The 24,804-nt window shown below is 42.2% G+C and overlaps 1 protein-coding gene across 2 annotated transcripts in view; it reads right to left on the reverse strand.

Annotated features, from left to right (window-relative positions):
* Positions 1-10,597: 10,597 nt before the first annotated feature.
* The window catches only part of CARD10 (caspase recruitment domain family member 10), a 356,289-nt gene continuing 342,082 nt past the window's right edge, over positions 10,598-24,804 (reverse strand). For both annotated transcript variants that reach the window (XM_069653039.1, XM_069653038.1), the window contains exon 23: positions 10,598-15,790. In XM_069653039.1, coding sequence (XP_069509140.1) covers positions 15,583-15,790 — 208 coding nt within the window. In that variant the 3' untranslated portion in view covers positions 10,598-15,582. The remainder of the gene's footprint in view (positions 15,791-24,804) is intronic.

Here is a 24,804-nt window from a genome sequence, read left to right on the forward strand (position 1 = left end):
TCCAAATATGTGGTTTATGCGATTTTATGTGTTTGTGGCAAAGTATATGTGGGCTCTACGATTAGGGAACTCAGGATCCGCATCAGAGAACATTTTGCTCATTTGAACAGTGCTGATCCTAAATTGCCACTTGCCATACATTGGCAGGAACATCATCCAATGGATGATGTCCTGCATCTTCTCTTCATTGGGCTTATGCAAGCTCGTGTTCACCCAAGGGGTGGTGACCGGCAAGCATTATTGCGCCAGTTGGAAGCACGAACCATAAGTCGCCTCAGGTGCACCTTGGTGGCTCTCAACACAGATACGGAATTACATGTGTTTCTCTAAATGTTGGAGGGTTGTGAGCCAGGTTTACGTGGAGAAACTGTCACTCATTGAGAATATATTTGTTGTCAGGAGGAACAGCAATAATTTGGCTGTCACTAATTGTGTATGGACGAGCATCATGAGTGACACCCTTATTTTCAGTGTTGTATACTAGTAGTCAACAGTGCCCGAATCCGGATGAGCTAGCGTCTCAGTGCCTGACCGCAATACCAAATTCAACTCTAAAATGCTTCCATTTTGCTTCTTATTAGCATTATTTCCCTCTTTTGATTGTTTCATTTCTCTACATGTCATCACAATAGTGGTGTTGGGTTAGCCATTAGCTGATTTTTACGGTTTTTCATACTTGTCACCTTAGATTTGCTAGTTAGAAGGGAATTTTGTGATGCATCACTCTTCATCTCAGACCGTGGGCATCCTTTTCATAATATTCAGATTTGATCTTAGTTTTACATATCTTGTTGTCTGACTATAGTCTCACGCACATAACAAACGTTAATTGCATGTACTAAAGTACTTTGATGGCATCGTGTTGCAGTAAAGAAGGCTAACTAATAGGTAGCCCTTGCATTTGGGCATATGGAAACAGTCTCAGTCTTTCTGTCATTTCACATCTTTTTCATTACATCCAGCATTTGTTTAAATAGACCATTTATACTTTATGTGAGCTGATTATAATAAGTGAATGTACCTATATTTCACAGCATGGATGAGGAGTTGTATGCATCTGCTAGTACCCTATTTGATTGGTTTCTTTGAGTCATGTGTCAAGGCACACGTGACGAATCACGTATATTTTCACCCGTGAGGTGCTTTACTCGGATGATATGGTACCGAGCAGCATCCGAGTGACTATGTGGATGTCATAATTTGAGCAGGAGACGGCATTTTCTTCTTCGAGGTAAGACTGTTTTCAGTCTCTTATTGCGGTTTGCGTACACAAACGCTTACATTTGCAGCAAGATATTGCTGCACTGACTTTCAGTGTGTGGTCTTCGTGTTATTTTGTCTCTAGACGCAGATTTGTGCTCCATGATACATGCTGGAGCTCTGCAGCGACCCAACGCATTCATATTAAGGTGTTTAGCTAAACAGCCTGTCATTTTCAGGTAACTCACACCAGGGTGATATTGGTTGCAGATTGCATGGTGCTGGGGCCTATAAAACATCTGGTTTAGGGATTTTACACCCTTTCATCCAACCTGCATTTTCCATGCTGTTATATATGGGTTCTTTGGAGATGACATTTGGATTAATTTCAAAATAATTTTCAGCATAGCAGCTGAACCAGCACGACTTCAATTAGGTAACATATATTTTATTTTGATCATAGCTGCAGCTCGAGAATAATGGGCTGCACACAAAAGGTATGGTGGCGGATTAAGGAGCACACAGTATTATCAGGGCACGCCAGTAGTTATATTACTTTTGGTTTGCGAGCAGGCACTTTGTCAAGGCACAGCCACTGGTAATTCAGGGCTTAAGTTTATGGGCAGCACATTTCCTGACCAGCCTAGTTGGGCCATTGTTAATATAGACCAATGGTGTATAGTTGGGTGACTTAGAACATGTTGGGTTTGCAATTGTTAGGCACTGTAGAATGGTCCGTTGTATTATTTTGTATATTTTATTTTATTCACAATGAGGCTAAACTTGGCCTCTGGCCTTTGTGCTTTTCTTTTCTTTGCTGTGATCTCACTGTTTATTTTACATGATGACATGTTCCCGGAACATGCATGACGATTATGTCACTGTGACTTTGGTAATGTATGTATTCACATTTTTTCATTATTCTTGAATGTGGTTTGTGTTATCCCATGTATTCATACATTGGAATCCATGTGCTTGTATATGTATATGTCATATTTCAAATGTTTGGGTTTTCTTGGATATTTTGATGACATTGATTTTCTTGGTTTCATTGGTGGTTTAATTTTATTACTTGGTCCATGGAATCCAGATTTTTTGCCTTGAGAAAGACCGCAGATGGTCGAAACACGTGTCGGCAAATCATTCTGGCTGATGGCAAGAATCTGAATACAAGAGGCATTGGACATACATTCGCGTGTTTCTGTTTTTTTTTGTTGGATCATAGTCAGTCATCTTATTGTCAGTTCCTTTGAAATATTGGGAGTCTAGCAGCACAACACGCTTATTGGAGCTCAACCTTTTTTGGTTTTGTTATCTTAAAGTTTGTGTTGCTTTCAACAATTGCCCAATTTCATGGATTATGTTGTGTTGAATTGTTTCACCATAACTGTCAATTAACTAAAGGTTTTTTCTAAAAACAGATATATTATAAAAACTGTTGTGCAATGCCAAACTCATACATACATAAATACATACAAAAATCTACGGCAGAATTCGTACTTCACCCGGATGAAGATCTCTGTGGGCCAACGTAGAGACTCTACCCAGCTCCACACTATATACGCCCCTAGTAGTCCTAGAGTTAAGTTGAAATCTAAGATCTTTTGACTTTGGGAAAATGTTATTAATAATAGCTTTTGACTCCTTTGATCTAGCTGTATGAAAAGTTATAAATATGTTTCCTGGTCTGCTACCCTCAAAACTGGAACCTTTGGAGCAAATTTGTCAACGCTTTAAAAGTACATTTTTAAAACATCCCTTCCTGTAATAGCAAAATATTGCATGGTGTAGTTTACAAACATACTGCAAATATAGATTATGGCATCTGGATTAAATGAAAATAAAAAAGAACGTAAGTACAACAGCTTGTGTGAGATAGAACATATCAAAACCCTTGAAATTCAGTGAAAAAACTTTAGCTGAAGAGTTGCATTCAAACAGGTCAACTCAACAAAAGCCATTCAGTGAAAAAACCTTAGCTGGAGTGATCTTGAGATGTTTTAAGTCAACAAAACCCTTATAATTCATCAAGTGTTGGAAGCTAAGCCACCTTAACTCTGAGCCCCCACCTGACCGTGTAGCCATGAGAGCAGTGATGACATCAAAGGGACCTTAAGGGAACTTAAACTAAATTGTATAGTTAGATAGCCATACTACTGAAGTTTTATTGAATATATATTTTGTGAAAAAAAGTGTGTTGAAGTTTCATTAAATTCATGCAGATTATAAAAAATATTATTATAATTGTTCTTTTATAACGAGCTTAATACTGGAGATCAGTTTCTAAGCGCGAGACCGAGATCTGGATCCGAACCTGTCTTGCTATGCGTTGTCTTGCTTCCAAGACAAACGTGTCATCCCTGAGCTATCCTCCCAGCCTGGGGGTGTCATCAGTATGCTCCTGGGCTATGCAATACGTATCGTATCATGATGCATTTTTGTGCGACAGTTAAGGTGAAACCTATGAGCCACATCATTTGCTAATATTCTCTTGGATAACTATTGATCAGTTAGATGTATCAGCATGACATTTTCCAAAGCAATTGTTTTGTCCTTGGAAAATCCATCACATGGTTCCGAAGATATAAAGTGTGAAAAAAGTGTTTCGTTTCACCTTTTGCATTGGATTTCCCCTCTGAAAAATGCAAAATATTTAGACAGCCACTCATCCTAAAATGCTGGGTGGATTTTTTCGCTAAGCTTGTTTTAAATGTGGCAGGAAGGTTGTGAGTGCATTTCTCTCTGTTGATTTGGCTAAAATGCGCCCAGTAGTTCTTTAGGAGTTTTTGTTATAGTTTGGTGAAGAGTGGGGTTACATATTTCTCATGTTGCAATGTTTGTTGTTGAAAGACAGGCTTTATTCAGCAGCAAATCAACACTATTTAAAATCTGTGTTTTGATTCTGAAATTAGAACAAAGGGAAGGTTCAAGTGAGTGCTTATACACATGTAAACTGAGAGGTGCGGATGTGTGGAAGCAATAGTGTGTGCTGGGTGAATGAGTGATTGGCTGCATTGTCTGTGCAGTGTATGAAATAGTGTGTGTATGGGCTGGTGGTTGGGCATGGGGCAGATACGATGAGTCAATCTACGGGAGGAGGGCTTAAATTGGTGCAGCCAGTATGGACATATTTTCTAATAGTGACATATTTGTACTGGCAGTTTGGACAAAGTAAACATGATGAGTGCTCGTAAATGGAGATAGTGACCTACATTGGTGCAATCAATATCGACATGGTTTATTATAGTGGCATGTGTGAGACAGGCAGCATATCAAGATATGATACAGACAACAGATATAACAGATTTGAAAACCTTTATTAAAATACCAGAATGGGTGTAATGCCCAAATTGCCCTACAGTTATGGTGGGAATAGCCCTACTTAAAGAAACTAAGGAAAAGTCTAAGCTCGTAAATCCAACTGGAAAGTCTGCCTGTGCCTAAACCTATGTTTGGCCTCACATCTAATGTAGAAATGTAGTATTGGGATGTTCTAACCTAAAGGGATAGTTCACTCAAAAATGTTATTGGCTCAAAAGATGGGCCATAATCAAAAATATATATATCACAAATATTTTTAAAGAAAGTTCCTATATACAATCTTGAGCAAATGAGGCTCAAACTCAAAAATCTCAAGCACTAGGAAGCATCCATTTTGTGAAATGGATGAGCCTCCTCTGCTTGTGTTAAGCTCTGCCCTCCTGGCAATAATGAAGCAAAAGCCACCTACTGGTAGCTTTTGTTTATTACAGCCAACTTTTGCTTCATTATTGCCGGAGAGCAGAGAATGCAGTCAGGATCCTTCCTGCCGTCTGTTGCTGGTAAGTGCTTATTCTTTATTTTTTTACTTAGAAAACAACGGCAATTATAAATACAACCGTGTTGTATTTATGATTGCAGTGGCTTTCGCTTTGAGTCTCCCGGGCTTCCCCAAGCCGGCGGAGTCTGGGAGATTCAAAGCGAAAGTACCAGCAATTAGAAATACAACTTTGTTGTATTTATGATTTCAGTGGATTTCTTTTTAAGTTTTCCGGGATCCCCCGGCTTGGGGGAGCTCGGGAAACTTAAAAAGAAAACCACAGCAGTTGTAAATACAACTGTGTCGTATTTATGACTGCAGTGGCTTTAACTTTGAGTCTCCCGGGCTTCCCCAAGCCGGCGGAGCCTGGGAGATTCAAAGCGAAAGTACCGGCAATTATAAATACAACTTTGTTGTATTTATGATTTCCGTGGTTTTCTTTTTAAGTTTCCCGGGCTCCCCCAGCTCGGGGGAGCTCGGGAAACTTAAAAGAAAACCACTCCAATTGTAAACACTGGCAGCCTCTTCTCCATGTTAAGCTCTGCTCACTGGCTGCAGTAACCATAAGCTCCCAGTAGGGGGCCTTTGCTGCTTGATTATTGCCACCAGAGCAGAGCTTAACATGATCAGAAGAGGCTGCTTCATAACACAAAATGGATGCCCCCATGTAAAAACGTTTAGCCTCATTTGCTCAAAATTCTACATAGGAACTTAGTTTAAAAATATGTTATATATATATATTTTTGATTATTGTCTATCTTTTGGAACAATACAATTTTTGAGTGAACTTCCCCTTTAAATAGTGTTCAACATAACTTCTGGAGTAGTCTCTAGCCCCCATCACAAGTTCAGGATACAGTTCCAAACACAAAGTTCAAAAAGGTGATTAGGGTTCCCTTCCCCAAGCTTTAGCACTGTTTCACCAAAGTAGCAATGTTCCAAAGGAGCTCAAGAGGTACTTTCCCCAAGCTTCAAGCACTGATTTCCAAAACAACAAGGTTCCAAAGGAGTTCAGGGGTTCCCTTGCCCAAGCTTCAAGCAGTGATTCTCAAAACAACAATGTTCCAAGGGAACTCAGGAGTTCTCTTCCCCAAGCTTCAAGCATTGATTTGCAAAGCAACAATGTTCCAAAGGAGCTCAGGGGTTCCCTTCCCCAAGTTTCAAGCATGGATTCTCAAGACACCACTTTTCAGCTTTTTCATTTTCAAAGTTGCTATCACACTTCTTTTTATGGCATCCTGGTCTAGGCGCAGTTAACAGGCTGCACGGCCCACCTATTACATGTCACGCAACCAGTGACCCCAACCAGTGACCCAAACCCAGCTTCCTTCAACTTTGGTGAATTACAGAGTTTCACCAGTTCTTAGATTCAAGATAGTTCTTAGATTCAGGGTGTGCCTTTTTTGATACTTCTTTGGTTCTCCTTTCTATAATGTACACGCTTGGTTTTCAGTTACAGCTTTATTTTGCCTGATCAGCATTTTGCACTCACTTCACTGGCTCCTCTCAGGTTGCTCGTTCATAACTTTCACTCTCTTATTCACTTATTCTTATTTCGTGATACTTTCACAATGCCCTTTGTTAGTTCGAGACTTTTGAACATGTATCGCTTAATCGTCACGAACATGACAGTTTTTCTGCAAAATCCAATAAAAATTTTGCATTCACCTTAATTCGTTCTTTTTCTTCACTCAGAGGCTTTCGAGAATGTGACAACTGCACGCGACCTCTTTGCTACAATGTAATTCCTTCACTTTCATACGTGCACCCAGTTTCCTTCTCTTGAAACTCACCTGCAGCGACATACTTTTCTTGGGTTTCCTCAGTAGGATGCTTTCTGGGATTTGAGGTCAGGGTCTTAGCCACAGCCACAGTTCTTGGCCACAGCAAAGGTACCAGAACATTCCATGGTACCCTTCTCCCGTCTTCTCCGGGTCCTTGGAGACACAGCTCCCTCGCCACAAAATGACAGCTTCTGTCACTCTGCTTTTCTTCAGTGTCTCAGCGTCCCGTCCTCCTCTGGCTTCCCATGGGCTGGGTTTCTGTCCTGCTGCCTCTCTCCTCACACAAGCTTCTCACTCTCTCCTTTCTCGCTCTCTTTGGTGTTTGTAAACTCCACCTTTAATACACCTGTGGGCCTCTAACAGGCTGCAGGTGTACAGTCCCAGGCTCAATAGCCTGACCAGAATTAGTCCAATTATCAGGACATGCCTGACCTTCAGCTCTATAGTGTTCATGCTCCTTCGTCCAAGTACTATAGTGATGTTTCCTATAGGAAGCCTGTACTGTTCTTTGGGGCATCTTCTCCTCAGTCTCAAGGATAACTTCAATGGGGACATTAGGATATGAACATTAATATCCTACAAAGACTGATGGAGGGTTGGATAAGTTAATGTCAGGAAAGGGGGAATACCTTGTTTCACCTTCAGGTACCCTCTCTCCAATCCACCCAGATGATCCTCCCTTGTTAGTCCACCGCCAGGGTTGGGATCCAAAAGCAATGTCCCTTCTCTGGCCACCTGAACATAAGACCCCCGGGGAGTAGATGTGAGAGCACCTTCAAGTTTTTCACACATGGCTTTTTTTTCTGGCATTATGGGCAAAGTCAATATGATGAGTGTTCCTACGTGTGGGTGGGTGGATGGATACTTAGCTGAAGTCAATATGGACTCTTTTTTATAGTGGCATGGCATTATGGGCATAGTGAATATGAGTTTTGTTTACGTGATGAGTGCCTACTTCAGAGCAGCCAATATATGGTTTCTTAGAGTGGCATGGTAATTTCAGTGGCATTGTAGGCAAAGCAACCATGATGAGTGTACTTAAATGGGAAAGCTCTTCATCAGTGCAACCAATAAGAACATGTTTTTTTACACTGGTTTGCCATTTCTACTAACATTATGGGCAAAGCCAACATGATGTGTCTTTCTACATGGTCCTACATTGGAGTAGTCAGTTTGAACATGCTTTCTCAGAGTGGCAATGCATTTTAATGAACATGATTGACAAAGCCAACATGATTGGTGTTTTAACACATGGGGGGGGGGGCTATACTGGTGCAGAAAATATGGGCATGGGTCCTTAAAGAGGTAAGTCATTTTTACTATCCTTATTCGCTAAGCCAATTTGATGAGTGTTCTTAGGTGGGTAGGCTCTATATTGGTGCAGTCAAAATAGGTTTCTCACAGTGGCATGGCATTTTGACTGTCATTGTTAGTAAAGCCAAAATCACTGTTCTTATTTTGGGAAGGTCTACAAAAATTACATGGTTTCTTACAGTGAAATTACATTTTTACTGGCACAATGGGCAAAGCAAACTTGACGAGTGTTCTTACATGAAAAGGGTCTAGATTGCTATTGCAAATATGGACATGGTTTCTTACAATCGAATTCTAAGGGCATTTTTACAGGCATTATGGGCCAAGCCAACATTATAAGTGTTTTATTCTTACAGTGGTATAACATTTTTAGTACATGAAGCACAGAATTATTTGCTGCTTATTTTACTATTAAATATTACACATACACGATGACCTAAAGCCTGCCAAAATATTATTCAACAATTTTTACTATGGGACAAACATGATAATACGCAGTCATGCAAGAGATGTTTTTAGACTTAAATTGTTTTGATAATGATCTTGATATTGTAGTTATTCCTCCATCACAAATGACCTGTGATTTTAATCTACATATAGGTTTGCTTCAATTAGGACAAATGTTGCTCCCATACGTCTCCCATTTATTTGATGGTATAATTCTGCTTGCAAAATTAAAAAGTAAATGTTTCATCGCAATTTCTGTTAGGTTATCCAAGAATTCTGTAGGAGTCTTTTGAGGCTCATCTCTCTGATTTAATGTATATTGTACTTGTTGTTGTTGATGCTTTGTTTTGTGGGATCTTGGTGTATAAACTCTCCACATCGTAGATTATGTGTACTCATTTGTTTCATGTGTTGTAATTGTGTCAGAGTTGGAATAACTGCAATATATAGATTTTTATCAAAACAATGGACGTCTAAATAATTTTCTTGCATGACTACATATTATCATTTGTGTCCCATCTGCCCATCAAAGACCAACCTACCCGACTATATACTATTCTCACCCTACCCGAGCTCTGCTGGCTTTAACCATGCACAAGCTCATCTTTGTACATGCCCTGGAACTCTTATTTTTCAAGTCTGTCACAGGGTTTTCTTCCATCATAGCCTACATTGTTACAGTTTGGTTGTTTCAAGGTGTCTGAGGGTAGTATGATAGTGTCTGATTGAGGTTGTGTGTGGGCCTCTTGTAAAGTGAGACTTTGCATGTTGTTGTGTGATAGAGTGTTTGATGATGTGTGTGTCTGATGGTATTTTTGTAATATAATGTGAAGTGGTTTTGTCTAGCATACTTGCCAGAAACTAGAGAGAGAGGAAAATGAATTAGCCAGGTAGCGAGGAGCCATACCATGGTTTTGTTATATCTTGTGTTTTGTGGGATAATTGAGAGGACATATGTAGCATGCCATATCGGGATCATAAAAAGGATAGGGGTATAGAGGGGCCAGCCCTGGATGGGGAGGGGAAATTGCATATATTATGATTGAGTTTGTTTTTCTTTCCATTTGTTTAGTGCAAACAAACAAGAACGGCGTTGTGATCAGCCACCCACGTGGTTGAAAATATTTGTTTAAATGTATTAGCAAGGCGCTTATTCATTAGAGTCATGTTGAAATTCGGCAGATTATGGTATATATCTTGCGATGTATCTTTAGCGGATTTAACACCAGTTTTTTAACAAAAATTATATTCTAGCTTATTTGTTTTATGTATCAATCATCCATGCAACATCTCATCGTCGTAAGGCATTGAATACTATAAGTATGAAATAGATGAATGATGGTAATAATTTATGCTGATAGCACTTGTGGTTGAAAATGTTCCAAAAAAGCAATACTGATGGTTCATATTAATTTGCACTATGGTAATGCTCATCAAATTTACCATTTGTACATCTTGGTGTGTAACTAGGGGATTGGGTGCTATAGAGTATGGCCATGCATTGATGTTCCTCAATGTCCAGCTAGAATATATTTTTTGTTATAATTGGTGTTTAAATCCGCTAAAGATAAATCACAAGATATATACCATAATCTAGCGAATTTACATATAACTAATGAGCAAGAGCCTTGCTAATATATTTTAAAAAATATGTTCAACCATCTGACTAGAGTTGATCTTCCTCTTTCAGTACACTTTTAAGCTCACAAGTGGGTTGGCTGATAGCAACGCTGTTCCGCTATGTTTACACATGATGTCATATGCATTTGAGTAATGACGTCATAATGAAAATATAATTAGAGCCCCAAAATGGTGGCACGGGACGCCAGATCTTGCTGTCCACAGCCAGACAGAAGTAAACAAATACAAGACGTTCAGTAAGCCTGTACTAGTCACTCATCTTTCAGATCCTATCTTTACTACACAGTGGTGGGATATATGAACCTAGATGATACCAGCAACCAATATTCTTATGCACAACAGGAATGGATAAAGAGGATTGAAACCATTTCTGCAGACACTCTGGAAATCATTTCTGTGTGGGAAACCAGTCGCAACTACGCTGTGTGTTTAATTTGCTTCTTAAAATTACTACAAATTAAGATCTTATGGTATATGATCACATCTCAGACTATACCATACATTATATATGTCTTACCTAGACTATGCATACACGAACAAGGAACACAAAGGAATGACTGAAAAGCATTAAGAGCTAGCTTCATACTACGTTACTTCACGGCGCAATAATCAGGTTAGAACTTAACATTTGGGTAAGAACGGTCAATGATAGCCACTCATTTATGCTCATCAATGTTCAAGCATCCTTACACTCATGTGATTAACTTGTTTTTGTAGTTTTCTTTTTTACTTTTTTATTTTCAGATTTTCTTCTCCCTATCTCTCTAATTATTGCTTTATCTCACTATTGCTCAGAGATGCTATTAAAGAATGTGTTACTTAATTAGATGTTAGCCTTGAAAAAGCCTGGTTGGGTGAAACTCGTGGCCATGGAGTAAGCTTTGCGATGAAAACTGTATTAAACCTATTGAATATAATACTTCACTGTATTGGGCTTTGTGAAGAGAACACATCATTTTTTTTAAATGCACAGAATGTAATACCTCACTGTATTAGGCTTATTGAAATAGATACTGCTGTTTCAACCATGCCACTGTCTGTATTTTGCCACACTTGGACTGTGCCTCACTTGGGCTCTTAACTTAGATTCCATTAGAGATAGCCTCGCACACTTAACATGCACAATACTCGACTACACCCTACACTAAACATACATCACCCTCGGCTCAAGCGCCACCGCCCGTAGAATATAGTCGAGTCCCTCAAAAAATGCAGACCAGTTGTTCACATAACTCGACTCTCTTGACAATTTGACACAGCACCCGTCCCACACCCTTTAATATGGGCTGCAGTTAGGGACCTAGCCATTCCCCACCTATCTTCGATCAGGCTATAAATTGACACACGCCTTTTACCACTCTTCGCACTGCTTATTAACTCAGACTAGGGTCTTCCAAAGGGCATTCATCCTCACAGCCATTTGTAGCGATAACATCAGTGTTTGAGTAATCTAGTACTACTTTCATGTACATCTAGAAACACAAGGCGGTTTGCGAAGAAACAAATTGGCTCCTTTCGAAAGGATGCATCACTAAATTAGCCTTAGTAAATGGCCTACGACCTTAAACGTAGTTATTAATAATTATTATAAGCGCACTTGCACTGGAGCCAACATCATTTCACACTATCTACAAATCAGTGTCCAGAGATAAAGTGTACATTTCCCCAAATATTCTAGATGGGAGTTTATAATATAAAATTATACCCTCTTAGAATATTTTTGAGGAAAGTATTTTAGGGGTCAGGAAAAAAAAGGTAGCCTACCTGCCGACCTTTTCCAGATGACATTATCACATGGAACGTACAAATCTAACATGAGCGTGTGCAAGGTCTCCAGCGTAGAACTACCCACTCACCTATAAAACGTGAACGCTAAAGAGAGGTGCAGTCACACAGTTCTAAGAACCCCTCAGCACCTTTTGTAATTAATAAAGTTTTTTTTTTTTACCGAAAAGGTTGTTTGTAGGTGGTCATGTTAGAAATAGACCATACTTGCTAGTAGGACTTTTCACTGACACTCAACGCTAATAACTAATTGGCCTTGGCAAAGGAGGACACATACTAAATTGAACAACATCTCAAAATTGCATCATTTCTCATCAGAAGTGTAACGCTTGATATGTCTTTTGGAACATTACGTGAATTAGGGCTGGATACATTGTAGCATAATCCTGTTTCCCTACACCTTTACTGTAAGAGGCAATTACTTTTTTCCCAGCACCCAGGCAGAGCGGCTGAATAATCAAATCATATGCAGTTTGTGGATATGCTATTTTCTAGTGTGATGCTAGTCTTGCCCCAGACAAACATATTGCAATACTACTCTTGCCATTGCCCTCGGAAACCTGCCAGGACATTTCCTCCATAAAATACCAGCGCTGCTTTGCACAATGTCATGCACGTGTTACGCTGGTTAGATACATTGCATTGTGTGTTTCTACAGTGTCCCTAAATATTTACTACTGCATTTTCACACTAGCACCAGAATGAAAATCCATGTCACTTTCACATCACACAAATAACACTTGCACATGTCACTTTCACATTCCCCAGAACATTGCCTCAGTCCACTTATATGCATCCATAAAATGTTGCCCCATAACACTCTTTTTGCCCCCAAATTGCTCCATTCCACATCCACATTTCCGGAGAATTGCCCTAAGTTACTTTAGCAATGCTCACGTACATCTCCTACTTGATGCTTTCAAACTGCCTCAGCTTTGCCCCATTCAACGTTCACACTGCCCCTAGAACTGCCTCCATGTTGCTCATAGTTTTGCCCCATGTCATTTACACATTGCCGTCAGAGGTGCCCAATCATACTTTCATATTGCCTCCCCTAATGATTGGCATATGTTATTGTCACAGTGCTCAAGGAATTGCCCTCTGCCACTTTCACTGTGCCCTCAGAATTGCCGAACACCACTTTGACATCACTCCTAAGGAGTGCCATGGTACTTCCACATTGCCACCAGACTTGCTCAATGCCGCTATCAAATTGCCCCCTGTGTTCCTTCTTGACCCCAGAATTGCCCAATGCTGCATGTGTTTTGCCCCCAGAACTGCCCCATGCAACGTTTACACTGTCCCCAGATTTTCCCAATGTCAATCCCCAAACTTCCCCCCCCGGGGTATGTAGAAGGAGTCATGCAGGGCTATGTGACTCTCCCGTGGGCAGAGCTGGTAGACTAGCCCTGCCTGGGCGGGGCAACACACAGCGCTGGGTGCTACCCATCAGCTTGTCCTGCCATTGATTGTTTTTCGGGGCATGGCGTGGGGCACATCAGCTAAAGGAATCCCTGACCCCTGACTACTACCAGAGCGCATGGTCTCCGAGGAAAGCTAGCAATTCTTTGCATGTGCAAAGAGTCTGCATATATGTAGATTGTTTGCAAAAGCAACGAAAGCACATGGTTACTCAAGTTGCATCACAGGTGACAGACTGACGTTGCAGATTAGACGGCCCTAAATCAACAACAAAGGAGGATTTAAAGCATGCCAACTGCTGCATATTGTAGACCTTCCATTTATACAAACACACTTTGTCTTCCTGCCACATCAATCCCGAGGCAGGTCCTTGAAACTCACGAACACCATTTACCAGGTATTTTGCTTGGTAGATTGATTTGAGAGGCTGCTACTGTGCAATGTTTCAATTATGAAATTGTGACACTGTTACTAAAATAACCTGCTTCTATCCTTATTCACAATCCCCCATAAATCTGCGAATGCGCGCTCAAGTCTTGCAAAAGATTGAAACACTACTTCCGCGGAGCTTCCCTGTCAGTCAGTCAGTCACGCCCGCTGGCATGGCGCCAGTCTGCAGGCTTGGCAACAGCACTCAATCTGCCCCCTCGCTGCACATGGCTCCGAGTGATTGGAAAACGGATAGCATGAGTTTATGAGCATAAAAGTACAATCTTCCATCAGGCTAGAAGCAAAACAATGAGTTCACCATATCCATTGAAGCAAAAATAAGAGTAAAAGAGATTGGAAGAGAGCAGATGAAAGACAGGGATGGAGTTAAAAAATGGACAAGGCGGGCAGGTGTAGAAGCACCCCTAGCCCAAAGTGCAACTGTGAAAGTTAGCTGTGAAAGCAGAGTAAGCACTTTGGAGATGCTTGTCCTTTCTGGGCATTCATGAGGTTGGTGGTTACTTGACAGCGTCTCTGTGCTAGTCCTAACATTGCTTTTCCAGTAGGTGCTCTTCAAATTCTGTGGCCCGGGAGCTGTGCTTCTACTAAGAAGCCTCTATAAAGCAAGTCCTGCAGGTCACACGCATGCCCGGGACTCTGACTCACATGGTGGGCAGGCATTCTTCACCCAGAGCCGCACCAGCCCTTCTTTGCAGCTACGCATGGCACATGTGTTGGAAACACCACCTGCATCTTGGACCTGGCTGCTGTGTTTCAATTCCCCACATCATCCTCCCAAGTCCGAGGCAAGTGCAGGTGCTCCAGTGCCCTGGCAAAGAAACACGTTCAACATTACACGTGTCTGTTGGAAGACTTGATGCAGACTCAAAAGCCACCACCTCCAATAAGGGCTCTATCGTACTGCTTAGTCTTTTATGCGTAATCTGAGTGCTCGCTGCTGGCCTCCCCTTGTGAAGGGCTCTGCTCACCGGGAGTCCCCCTGACAACCACTACTTACACCATGTTCTTTTACATCTCTTCTGATGGTTTCTGCTTGCACCCTATGGTTAGAGTTGTCCGCTCTGAAGGCCTCTGCTCACATCTAGTCCTAGCTTGTGTGTCTCCGAGGCTTCGTGATCACATCTTGTCCTAGGAAGATTTCCTCTGGTGGTCTGTACTTGCACCTCGTTCTATAGGTATCAACCTGTACGTCTCTTCTCACACTGCACATTCTAGTCCATACCTTCTTAGAGTCCCTGCTCACATTCCATTGCAGGAAGCATGCCTCTGCTCACACCGAGTGCTGGGGCGTGCCCCTCTGAGGTGCTCTGATCAGACTCAGTCCAAGTAAGGGTCCTTCTAAAGATATGCCCCGACACCTTTTTCCAGGAGATCATGTCCGAGGGTCTCTGATCACACTCTGTCCAAGTGAATGTCCTTCTGAGGGTATGTCCTCACACCTTATCCCTTAGGGTCTTAATGTCCCTCTGAGAGACCTTGGTCATAACTCGTACTTAAGGAACATCCCTCTGAAGGCCTATGCTGACATTTCATTGTAAGAGAGATCCATAAAATGGCGCATGCGCACATCTCAGTATAAATATTGTAAATCTGAGGGATTATACATTTTTGCAATGAGAGTCTCTGCTGTGTCCCTCTGAGAGCCTCTGCTGATACCTGTCTCGTCATCAGTGGGATTCACTCAAAGAGTCTTTTCTGGCCGCTCCTTCAAGTCTTTTCTGGCCGCTCCTTCACGCTCCATCATAACTTATCATCCTCCACCCAAAGCAACTTTGGCTGCTCCTGGAATATGAGGCTTCTCAAGGCCTTCACTAAGTCTTCTACTCGAGAGCCGCTTTTAGGCTCCATGCAGGCCCACGGATAGGGCAGGTTTGACAGGACATCCACCTCCGTGTGGGCTGTTTTCAGCATGTCAGATGGGCTCAGACCTGGGAGTTGTAGTTGATTTCTGTGAACAGAAAGAAGTGAGAAGGCAATGCATGTGAATGTTGTCCACAGAGCATATATTCCATCCCCCCAAACAAGTGTCAGAAGCCAATCTGTAATAAAAACCTGCTCATCACTCCCCACACTTTCCTCTACAGCAGCTACTCCACCAGCCACCACAATCAGCACTTTCACACCATATCATGCTAGACTGGGCTTGTGGGCTCAGTCAAGAGTCAAGAAAGGGTTGTTGCTTATCCACCCAGTGATAGTCCATGATCATGCTAATCCCTATGTCCATTCACATCCAACACCTGCGCTGCCCACCCAAAACACATCTTCCTGGGATCTCTTTGAGCTAGCTCAATTAATCAGTAGCATCAAACTTGGGACCGCCACTGTTATTTCTAAGCATCCTGCTGTGAGTTAATGGCGAATTGTTAGTGTGAGTGCACTATTGGTGTAACAAAAAGGTCTCAACTAAGTGTGCTTTGAACCACCTGATTTATATCTGTTCTTTGCACCAAAGTTCTTTTAAAAACAAGCTTTGGAAAAGCCAATAGTTTAGGTGTGTGTAAAAGTACTAGATAGGCATATATAAGGGTCTGCTAAAATATGCCCGGTAATCACAACATTGAGTATACTGCTGGTGACATGCTCCGCCCACCACTTATTTAATCAGTACTCCTTAGGCGTCTTCATCACTGGCATCCTCAACAATGGACGGCCAAAGACAAGGACCTCACCTGTTTGTGCCTGTTCGGGCCTGATAGGGCTAAGGGCCAGACCCATTATCCTGCATTTCACCTGCAAACTAATTGCTACTACTGCTACTCACCAGGAGACATTTATGTCCTCCCTCCACAGCCCATTTCCAATCACAATAGGGTTTGAATGGCCAAGTGACCTGGGAAGCCCCGGCAAGCTTCCCTTTCCCCCATCCAACACCCACAGACCATATGCACACGCCCTCTCATGTCGAGCAATGCTTGCTCAGCAGTCGCTCACGCTGCAGAGATCGCTAACCTCATCCCGTACAACAACCTTGATGCCCTGTTCATCGCTGAAACATGGATTACCCTATCCTCCCCACATGTTTTAGACTTCCTCCTACCCCAGGGCTACTCCATCCAACATGCTGACTGGCCAGGAAGGGCATGAGGCGGAGTGGCAATCATCCACAGGAGCGATTGGCCATGCTCCATCAACCCCTCTCCCAGAACAAGTTTGTTTGAATCACTTGCCTGCCGGTTCCCTCTATCGCACAAGTAATCCATCACCTTACACTTCATTTACAGACCACCTCAAAGGGGTGACTCTTTCATTGCAGATATCTCTGACTTACTCTCTTCTGCCAAATTAGCACACTTGAATAAAGTCTTTCTCAGTAATTTTAACATTCCCGAGTCCCAGCTAACAATCATACTCGAAGCACACTTTTTGCACTGACCACCTCCATGGACCTTAAGCAAATTGTGCTCTCCCCCACTCACAACAAAGGAAACTCCCTTGACTTAGTCTTCACACCATCCCCCTGCATCATCTTTGTAGACCCTATCCCATTTGGCTGGTCTGAACATGCTGGCATCCCATTATCAGTCACCCACTCCACTACGGCACATAAAGGTCAAGCAAAACACCCCCTCACTCAAGGCCACTCATTCAAAACCTTCCCAGTCAATGATCTAGAAAGATATGTGCAGGCTTCCCCACCACAGGGAATGCCTCAGGCCTCCTGAAAGAATTCAGCAACTCCGCTATAAAACTGGTGGACACTCATGCCCCTCTAAAATCCAACTGGGCTATACCCTAACTATACACCCCGTGGTACACACTTCAGTCCGAGCTAGCCTCCAACAAATGCTCAATCAGAGCCTTAGAGAAACGGTGGCATGAAATCCATAACTGGGAGACCTCACCAACCTCAAATCTTTCTGGGCAACCCGTAGGATTCTGATTACCCATGCCAAAGCTGCTTATTACTCCACCACCATTGCGGCAGCCTCTAATAGGGGCAAGGTCTGCCTTGAATAAAAAAGCATTGCACCAAACCCTTACCCAACCATGAGGTACCAGCAACTCAGGAAAAATGTGACAGAATCAACACATTTTTATTGAACATATAGACAAAATCCAAGAGACCATGGAATCAACTTCTCACAGCATTTGTCTCCCCTGCACCCAAGCATGCACACTGCCTCTCTGGAATGAATTCTCTCTCCTCTCTCTCCCCCAGATCTCCTAAAAATTATTGCCTCCCTCAACCCTACTTCTTACTCTTACGATATAATCCCAGCCTCCATCATTAAACAATTGACGCGGATGGCACTCAATGATCTCCTCAGCATCATCAATGCCTCCCTCACAACAGGGTCATTCTTGGACACCCTCAGGACTGATTTCATACGACCTCTTTTGAAAAAACCAACCCTCGATCCAGATGACCTAGCCAACTACAGGCCTATTATGAACCTCCCGTTTATTGGAAAAATAATGGTAAAAGTAGTTGCTTCACAACTTCTCGTCGCCAGAATCGATCAACTCCAATTCCTGAATGACCATCAATCATTGTCCCGCCCCAAGAGTAGTTTTGAAAAAAGCCACTGTCCAGGTGATGGTTGATGCCCTACAAATCATGGTTAAGGGCGAATCATGCATCCTCATCCACTTTAGCTGCATTTGATGCTGTCGACTACCAAATCCCTCTCTTCCTTCTTGCTAATAGGATGGGATTATCTGGCATTTTACGGAATTGTTTTGCCTCCAACCTCTCAGACAGACACCAGGCTGTCCAAATGAACTCGTTGTGTCCTAACCAACTCTCACTAATCCTATTTAACCTTTACATGGTTCATTTGGGCACTCTGCTCAAAGATCCCAATGTAGCCATCCACTAATATGTAGACGATACTCAGTTGTACATGACAGTAAATCGTGCACAGGACATAATTCGTCTCTGCGATTACCTAGCCATCATCCAGACCAGCTGCCTATCTCAAACTAAACCCATCCAAGACTGAATTCTTCCTCATCCGTCTGCCCGCTAAAAAACAATTTTTCCAACAATGGCTCAATGATATGCATCTAGAAGGATTTCATCCACAACTCTCAGACTCTCAAAATCCTTTGGCTTCACCATTGACAACAGCCTGTCCTTCCTGAAACACATTGCCAAGAAGGCCCAAATGGATTGGCTCAGAATCTCTACCCTTTGAAAAATCAAACCCTTCATCCAGCTGGAAGACATCTGGACTGTACATCCTGGTGGTCTCACACATCAGTGGGGGAAATTCTCTCCTGACAGTGCGACTCAGACACAGTAAAAGGTGTGCAGTTGAAAACAGGCTTTTATTATAAAAACAAAAAGAGGGGTTGGGGAAATTGTACCTATCCCCAACTCTCTGAAGGGTTTCCCTGTCTCAACAAAACTAATGAACGTCTGTGTCAGGATGTCTAAATCAAAAGAGTTTGGCATCCTGTCTCAAAAAATATTAACATGACCATCATACACTAAACTCAATATAATGTGAAATGGGAATGTCTTTAAGCCGATCACCCGCAGCTTCCCTCCAAAGTTCCAAACATAAAGTTTGAAAGTGAAGAAAAGAAAAGGGAATAATATTCTACTAGAGAAGGGGTCTTCCCCTCCCCTAGGATTCTTATTATTACATGAGCTGTTGTTTTTCTGATATTTTACAATCCCAAGAAAGATGGCTTCTTTCCCTTGGGTTTGTCTTCATTTGGCTCTCTCTGTGTTTTTCTAAGTATTTCCACTGTCACTTCTATATATTTCATAGATCCAAGGAGGATGGTTCTTCCCTTGGGTATTCTCAGTTTACATAAATCCCTTACAGTTCTTTCTCTGGCTTTTACAGAAAAGGGGTATGGCTCTTCCGTTTTGATCCACAATACAAAATGGGGGTGGGGGTAGGGAGGTGATCTCCTCCCGTTTTCTCAGCTTTCCACAATTTCTGGGGGGCGGGGGTGTCTCTACCCCAGTTCTCCAATACTTGGTTTACTCTCATGCCAGGGGCTTTCACTTTGCTTCTTGTATATGGGTCCCAGACTGTGTGGGCCTCTGCTCTTTGCCAACGGTATGCAGCATTCAGCCTGAAGTGCCCCGGTATCCCAAGCTCCTTCTCTGGGCTTACCATTTGTCTCCGACAGCTTCAGCATCCCTTGAGTCTCTCTGCTTCCTCTGCAGTCCGTCTGCTGACAGGGAGCACGTCTCATCTGCCTCTCGGTTCCCACCTTGCCATCTCCTTCACTCGCAGCTACTGCTAGTCCTGTTTGCATTGCAGTAAACCCTCTTTGGCACGACCTCTCTAGATGCCATCTTCTCCTGTCTCCTCACTCCGGTCTGCAGCTTTCGTTCCTCCTGTGTGCCAAGCAGCTTTGGGAGGCTTGAGACTCTCGTTCGGCCCAGGTGCTCTATTTGTTAATGTCCCAGCACCTGTTAGCAATTTCCAATGACTAGGCCACAGCGTTGGCTTGCCAGACCTGGCAATCTTCATTAATCCATCCTTCTTCCTCGTCTTCGTGGTATTGCAGAGAGTGCATAAGTCTCAATACTTGTTCTCTTAGTGTTGTTAAAGGGAGAGGAATGTATGCAAGTTCCTGCACCTATTGCCTTAGTTTTATTAAAAGGAGGGGATCATCCATAGGTCCCATCACTTGGTGTCTCAGTATTTTAGAAGGAGGGAGGATGGACACAAGTCCGAGTACTTGGAAACATCCTCTAATGATTAGAACGTTGTATTGGTCTCCTGCTTCTAGTGATATTAATTTCTCTATCCCTCTTTCTTGTCACAGTGGTAAAAGTGGAGATTTGCACACAAAGTTGGTGATCAATAGCCAATGGATATTCTTTCTCCACACTACAATAGGCCACACAAGAATGGGAGAAGAAACAAATAGGTATCCAGTAAAGATGTATTCTGGTCTAATGTTCTTACTCTGCCTCCCTGGAGTTTGTCCTCTCCCACGCGGTCTTCACGCAGATACCTGCCACCAGGGTCAGAGTCAGGTAGCTTCTGCCTTTCCCTGGCCAAGTAAGAAAAACTTGCCTCCAGGGAAGCAGTGACGGCATTGCTAGATGTGTCACATATCTGTAGAGGAGCAGGTGGATGCATTTTCCCCCCTAACTCCCACCCCCTCACCGCAGTCAGACTTGAACAGCAGGATAAGGGACCTTTGTGAGACTCCATGTGTTATGCCTATTCCTCATTGAGTATATGAGAGACGATATGCACTTTGACAACCGTATCGAATGTACCCTTGCACTTAAAGTGTGGAAGGATGCTGTATGGAAGGATGTCAGCATGTACCATTGGACATCATGGAGTGCTGAGTGAAATCTGAGGAGGGCAGAGTGATGTCATGGAGAATATATACAAAGCCATGCTGAAACAATATGAAAATACTTAAAAGTGACAATGTAACTGAAGCGATTAGAGAAACTTGTACAAGACGATAAAGTAATCATGAATGCAAAAGAAGACAAAGTAACTGGTTGACCAATAAGTGTAAATACGCAGTAACGCAAGGTAGAAAAGATACATAAAAGTTCACTATAGAGGAATATATAACATGGCAAGGGTGGCCATAGTTGGAAAATGGACACCGGCTCGTATAAATATTCAATTCGACTACCTCAGAAGCCGATCAGGTTGTAGAGTCAGGAGATGCAGGAAGAACAGCTTTGTGTACAAAACAAAGAGGAGTCAATATTGTCTTTGGATCAAGGATGCTATTTTTAAGGAATAGCTGCAAAGTATGAAGGGAGGCAGATGGATAAGTCATGGATGGGATACATTTCACTGAGATTAAAGAAGAAGAAAAACAGCTGCAAAATCCAAGTATTGGACAATTAAAACTGTATAAAGTTTATGCAAGGTAGAGTGAGCAAGTCTCTAGAGCCCAAGAGGAGCAATGACACCCAGTATAAATAAATCAAATATCAGTAAATAAGAGGCTGAAATTGACAAATTAATGGTCTCTTCACATGTGACTCAGAAGTCGTAAACAAGGGCTATTCATTAATCCTCGGATGAAGATAATGATGTGCTTTCACTCCCTTGAATGTCCTAGAACAAAGACAGGCTACAAGGTCAACTACAGATGGGAAACTTTGGCTCATGGCCAGTCTGATGAGAGATGATGAACTAATTGGGAAAGTAGGGAGTAATGTGATGTGATCCAAGCACCTCGGTTTCGGTTTCCTTACGTGTTGCTAGCCGAGCCGAAAGTCCAAGTTTGGGTAGGAATGCCAACCAATCAATCGGTCTATGGGGCAACCTCCTATACAATGTTGCATAGACCAATCCGCTGTCATTGTGTTCGCTATAATCAGTTTTATACATATTTAGAGGTAGTTTGAGGTTTGTCTCACAGATAAGAGACAGCCAATGAAGTATTAACCCATATATATTCTATAAGTAGGTATGTTCCTCAAACCAATCCCTCCCACTAATAAGTTGGATGGTGTGCCACGTAGGACAAGGTCATAGATGACGTATGTTGGGGTATAAGACCCCTGTGTAATCAAGTTTTTTTGTCAGTGTGCAAGCATCTGTCTGATGTTTGCCAGTTGACCCTGCTTTATTAAACAGAGAATAAAGTAGTACTTTCCCATATTCCTTGAGTCTGTCTGGTTATTTGGTCTTAGATCTTTATTGGTAATTCCATCTAGCACGAGATCACATACCTTTCCCATTAAAATGGTAGTTCCCTCTAGGGTTGTTGTACATTGTGTTTTGGTTTTAGCATCCCAATCCCAAACAATCTGGCTATGTGTGAATTCTTGGTCTTCCCAATAATATGCAGGGGAATACCTGGTTGGGGAACTATTAATCTCTTTTATGAGATTTGTAAAGTTTGTTAAGTCTGTACCTATGATGGTATCTTCTGGTAAGCCAGGGATGACAGCAGAATTTATTTTCGTTGTCTGACCCCGAACTTGAATGACTGCATGAGTTCTATGGTAAATCTCCTGATCGCTGTGGACACAAGTTCCCCATCCTTAAGTCATTTGCTTGTACTACACCTGACATCACAGATGTTTGTTTGCTGCCAGAGTCAACGATCACCAATACTGGTCTCCCATTCACTGTGGCACATTCATGTGACTTAAAGGGGACTGAAGTACAAAAAAAGGATTTGCTGTTTCGATTGGTTCGACTTATAAGGTGTTCCATTCTTCCCATTCTTCCTCTGCCATGCTTCCAATCTCCATCGGTACCTCTTTTCTATTTGAGGGACATTGTTGAGCCATGTGGCCCTTCTGGCCACAGGTGAAACACACCGTTACTGGTAACTTTGCATTTCTTCCTTCATCATTTCTAAACTCCATTCTTTCTTTGGGCGTGGGATATATTTATTCTCTTTCTCCCTTTTTTCCTGCTCCTTGGTCTCTCGTCCAAAAGCTCCCTGCACTTTTTCTTTCACAGATTCTTTTTCCCTCAATTGATAAAAGGTACAAGGTAAAACCTTCATATCCCATCTATGCTCTTCACCCTTATGTATTGATTGTAGGTGTTTATTAGCTTTCAAAACAATTTTGGGTGGTCTCTATGGCAGTAGCCACATTAGGCTTGTTTAACTGAAGTACAGCTTTTTGTAGAAATATGGATACGCTATTAATAAATTGCTCTAAAGCCAAGATTTTGAGGATTTTTGGGAAGGGTTTTCTTCCCCAATCAAAGGGATAATTTATTTTGTATTCTCGTGTCCAACTCTACTGGTGTTTCTCCCTGGTTTAGGTGGATGTCCCCAAACATTTGTTTGTAAACATTTTCAGTCTGGCTGACCTTCTGTAAGTGCCCTTTGCTTAAATCCTCAAACGAGGCTGTTCCCAGGGTATTTAAGATTTTATATATTTTAAACAGAGGTCCCAGGTAGCAGGTTTTAAAATCATTGTCGCACCGCAACTGTTGAGCTAGTCTCTCAAAGTTAAAGAAAAAGTTCCCCAGATCTTCTCCTTCTTTATACTGTTGTAAAACCCCATGAGGGAGGACTTGTCATTGCTGGACCACAACCATCCACTTCAATCCAGTCTGCAACCTATCTTCTGCCTGATATGATGTGTAATTAAGCGTTCTAATAGAGTTTCTATGGTTGGCATGTTGGGTCTTTGTACTTTGGGTATTTCTACAGCAAGGTCCTTGGGTTTACTTGAAGGCTCAGAAAGGGATGGAAATGAAATAATTGACTGTTCAAATTTTTGAAGATTTTACCCTGCCTCTATGGTGTTGTCCAACTCCACAGGGGGAGTCTCCTCGTGGGGTGTTTTGTACTTTTCCCTCTGGGGGAATCCAAACAAAGTTTTCTGTTGGCAATGGTGGACATCTTTAAACTAGGCTTTATACCTAAAGGACCCAACGGAGGGATGTGCGGCATTACTACATTTATTTTACTATTAGGTAGAAAGCAGTAGTCTGCTAGAAATTATTTGTCAACTAAAGGCCATCCCTTACAGATAAGTTGTTGTTTAGACATTGGTATGCCTAGTAGTTGTAGATTTAACTGTTTGATTTGCATTGGCTCATCCTGGGAAACCTCTAACTGATACTCATCCCCCTGTATTTCCTTTAATCTCAAAATCATGGAAAAAGGAGAGGAATGGGTTTTGATCTGTGGAGAGTGGCAATCGATCTCCTGCTGGTACTAGTTGTACTAAGCTGCTGGGGTTAGGGCTAAGGGATTCTATATTGGCTATAGATGGGTTGGTAGTCAGGTCACTAGACGTAACAAATTCAAGGGTCCCCCAGTTTGTGTCAGCTGAGCCAGATCCCACTACTGACACCATATGTGAGGGATCAAGAGTAAGACTTGGACACAGTAACAGGTTTCAAGTTGGAAGAAGGATTTTGTTATCAAAACAAAAAGAGGGGTTGGGGAAATTCTACCTAACCCTAACTCTATGAGGGGTTTCACTGCCTCAACAAAACTAATGCACATCTGTGTCAGGATGTCTAAAACAAAAGAGTTCTCCATCCTGTCTCCAATAATCCTAAACTAACCCTCACACACTAAACT

The sequence above is a fragment of the Ambystoma mexicanum genome, chromosome 3q (genome assembly GCF_040938575.1).
Source record: "Ambystoma mexicanum isolate Mex_15411 chromosome 3q, UKY_AmexF1_1, whole genome shotgun sequence".
Lineage (NCBI taxonomy): Eukaryota > Metazoa > Chordata > Amphibia > Caudata > Ambystomatidae > Ambystoma > Ambystoma mexicanum.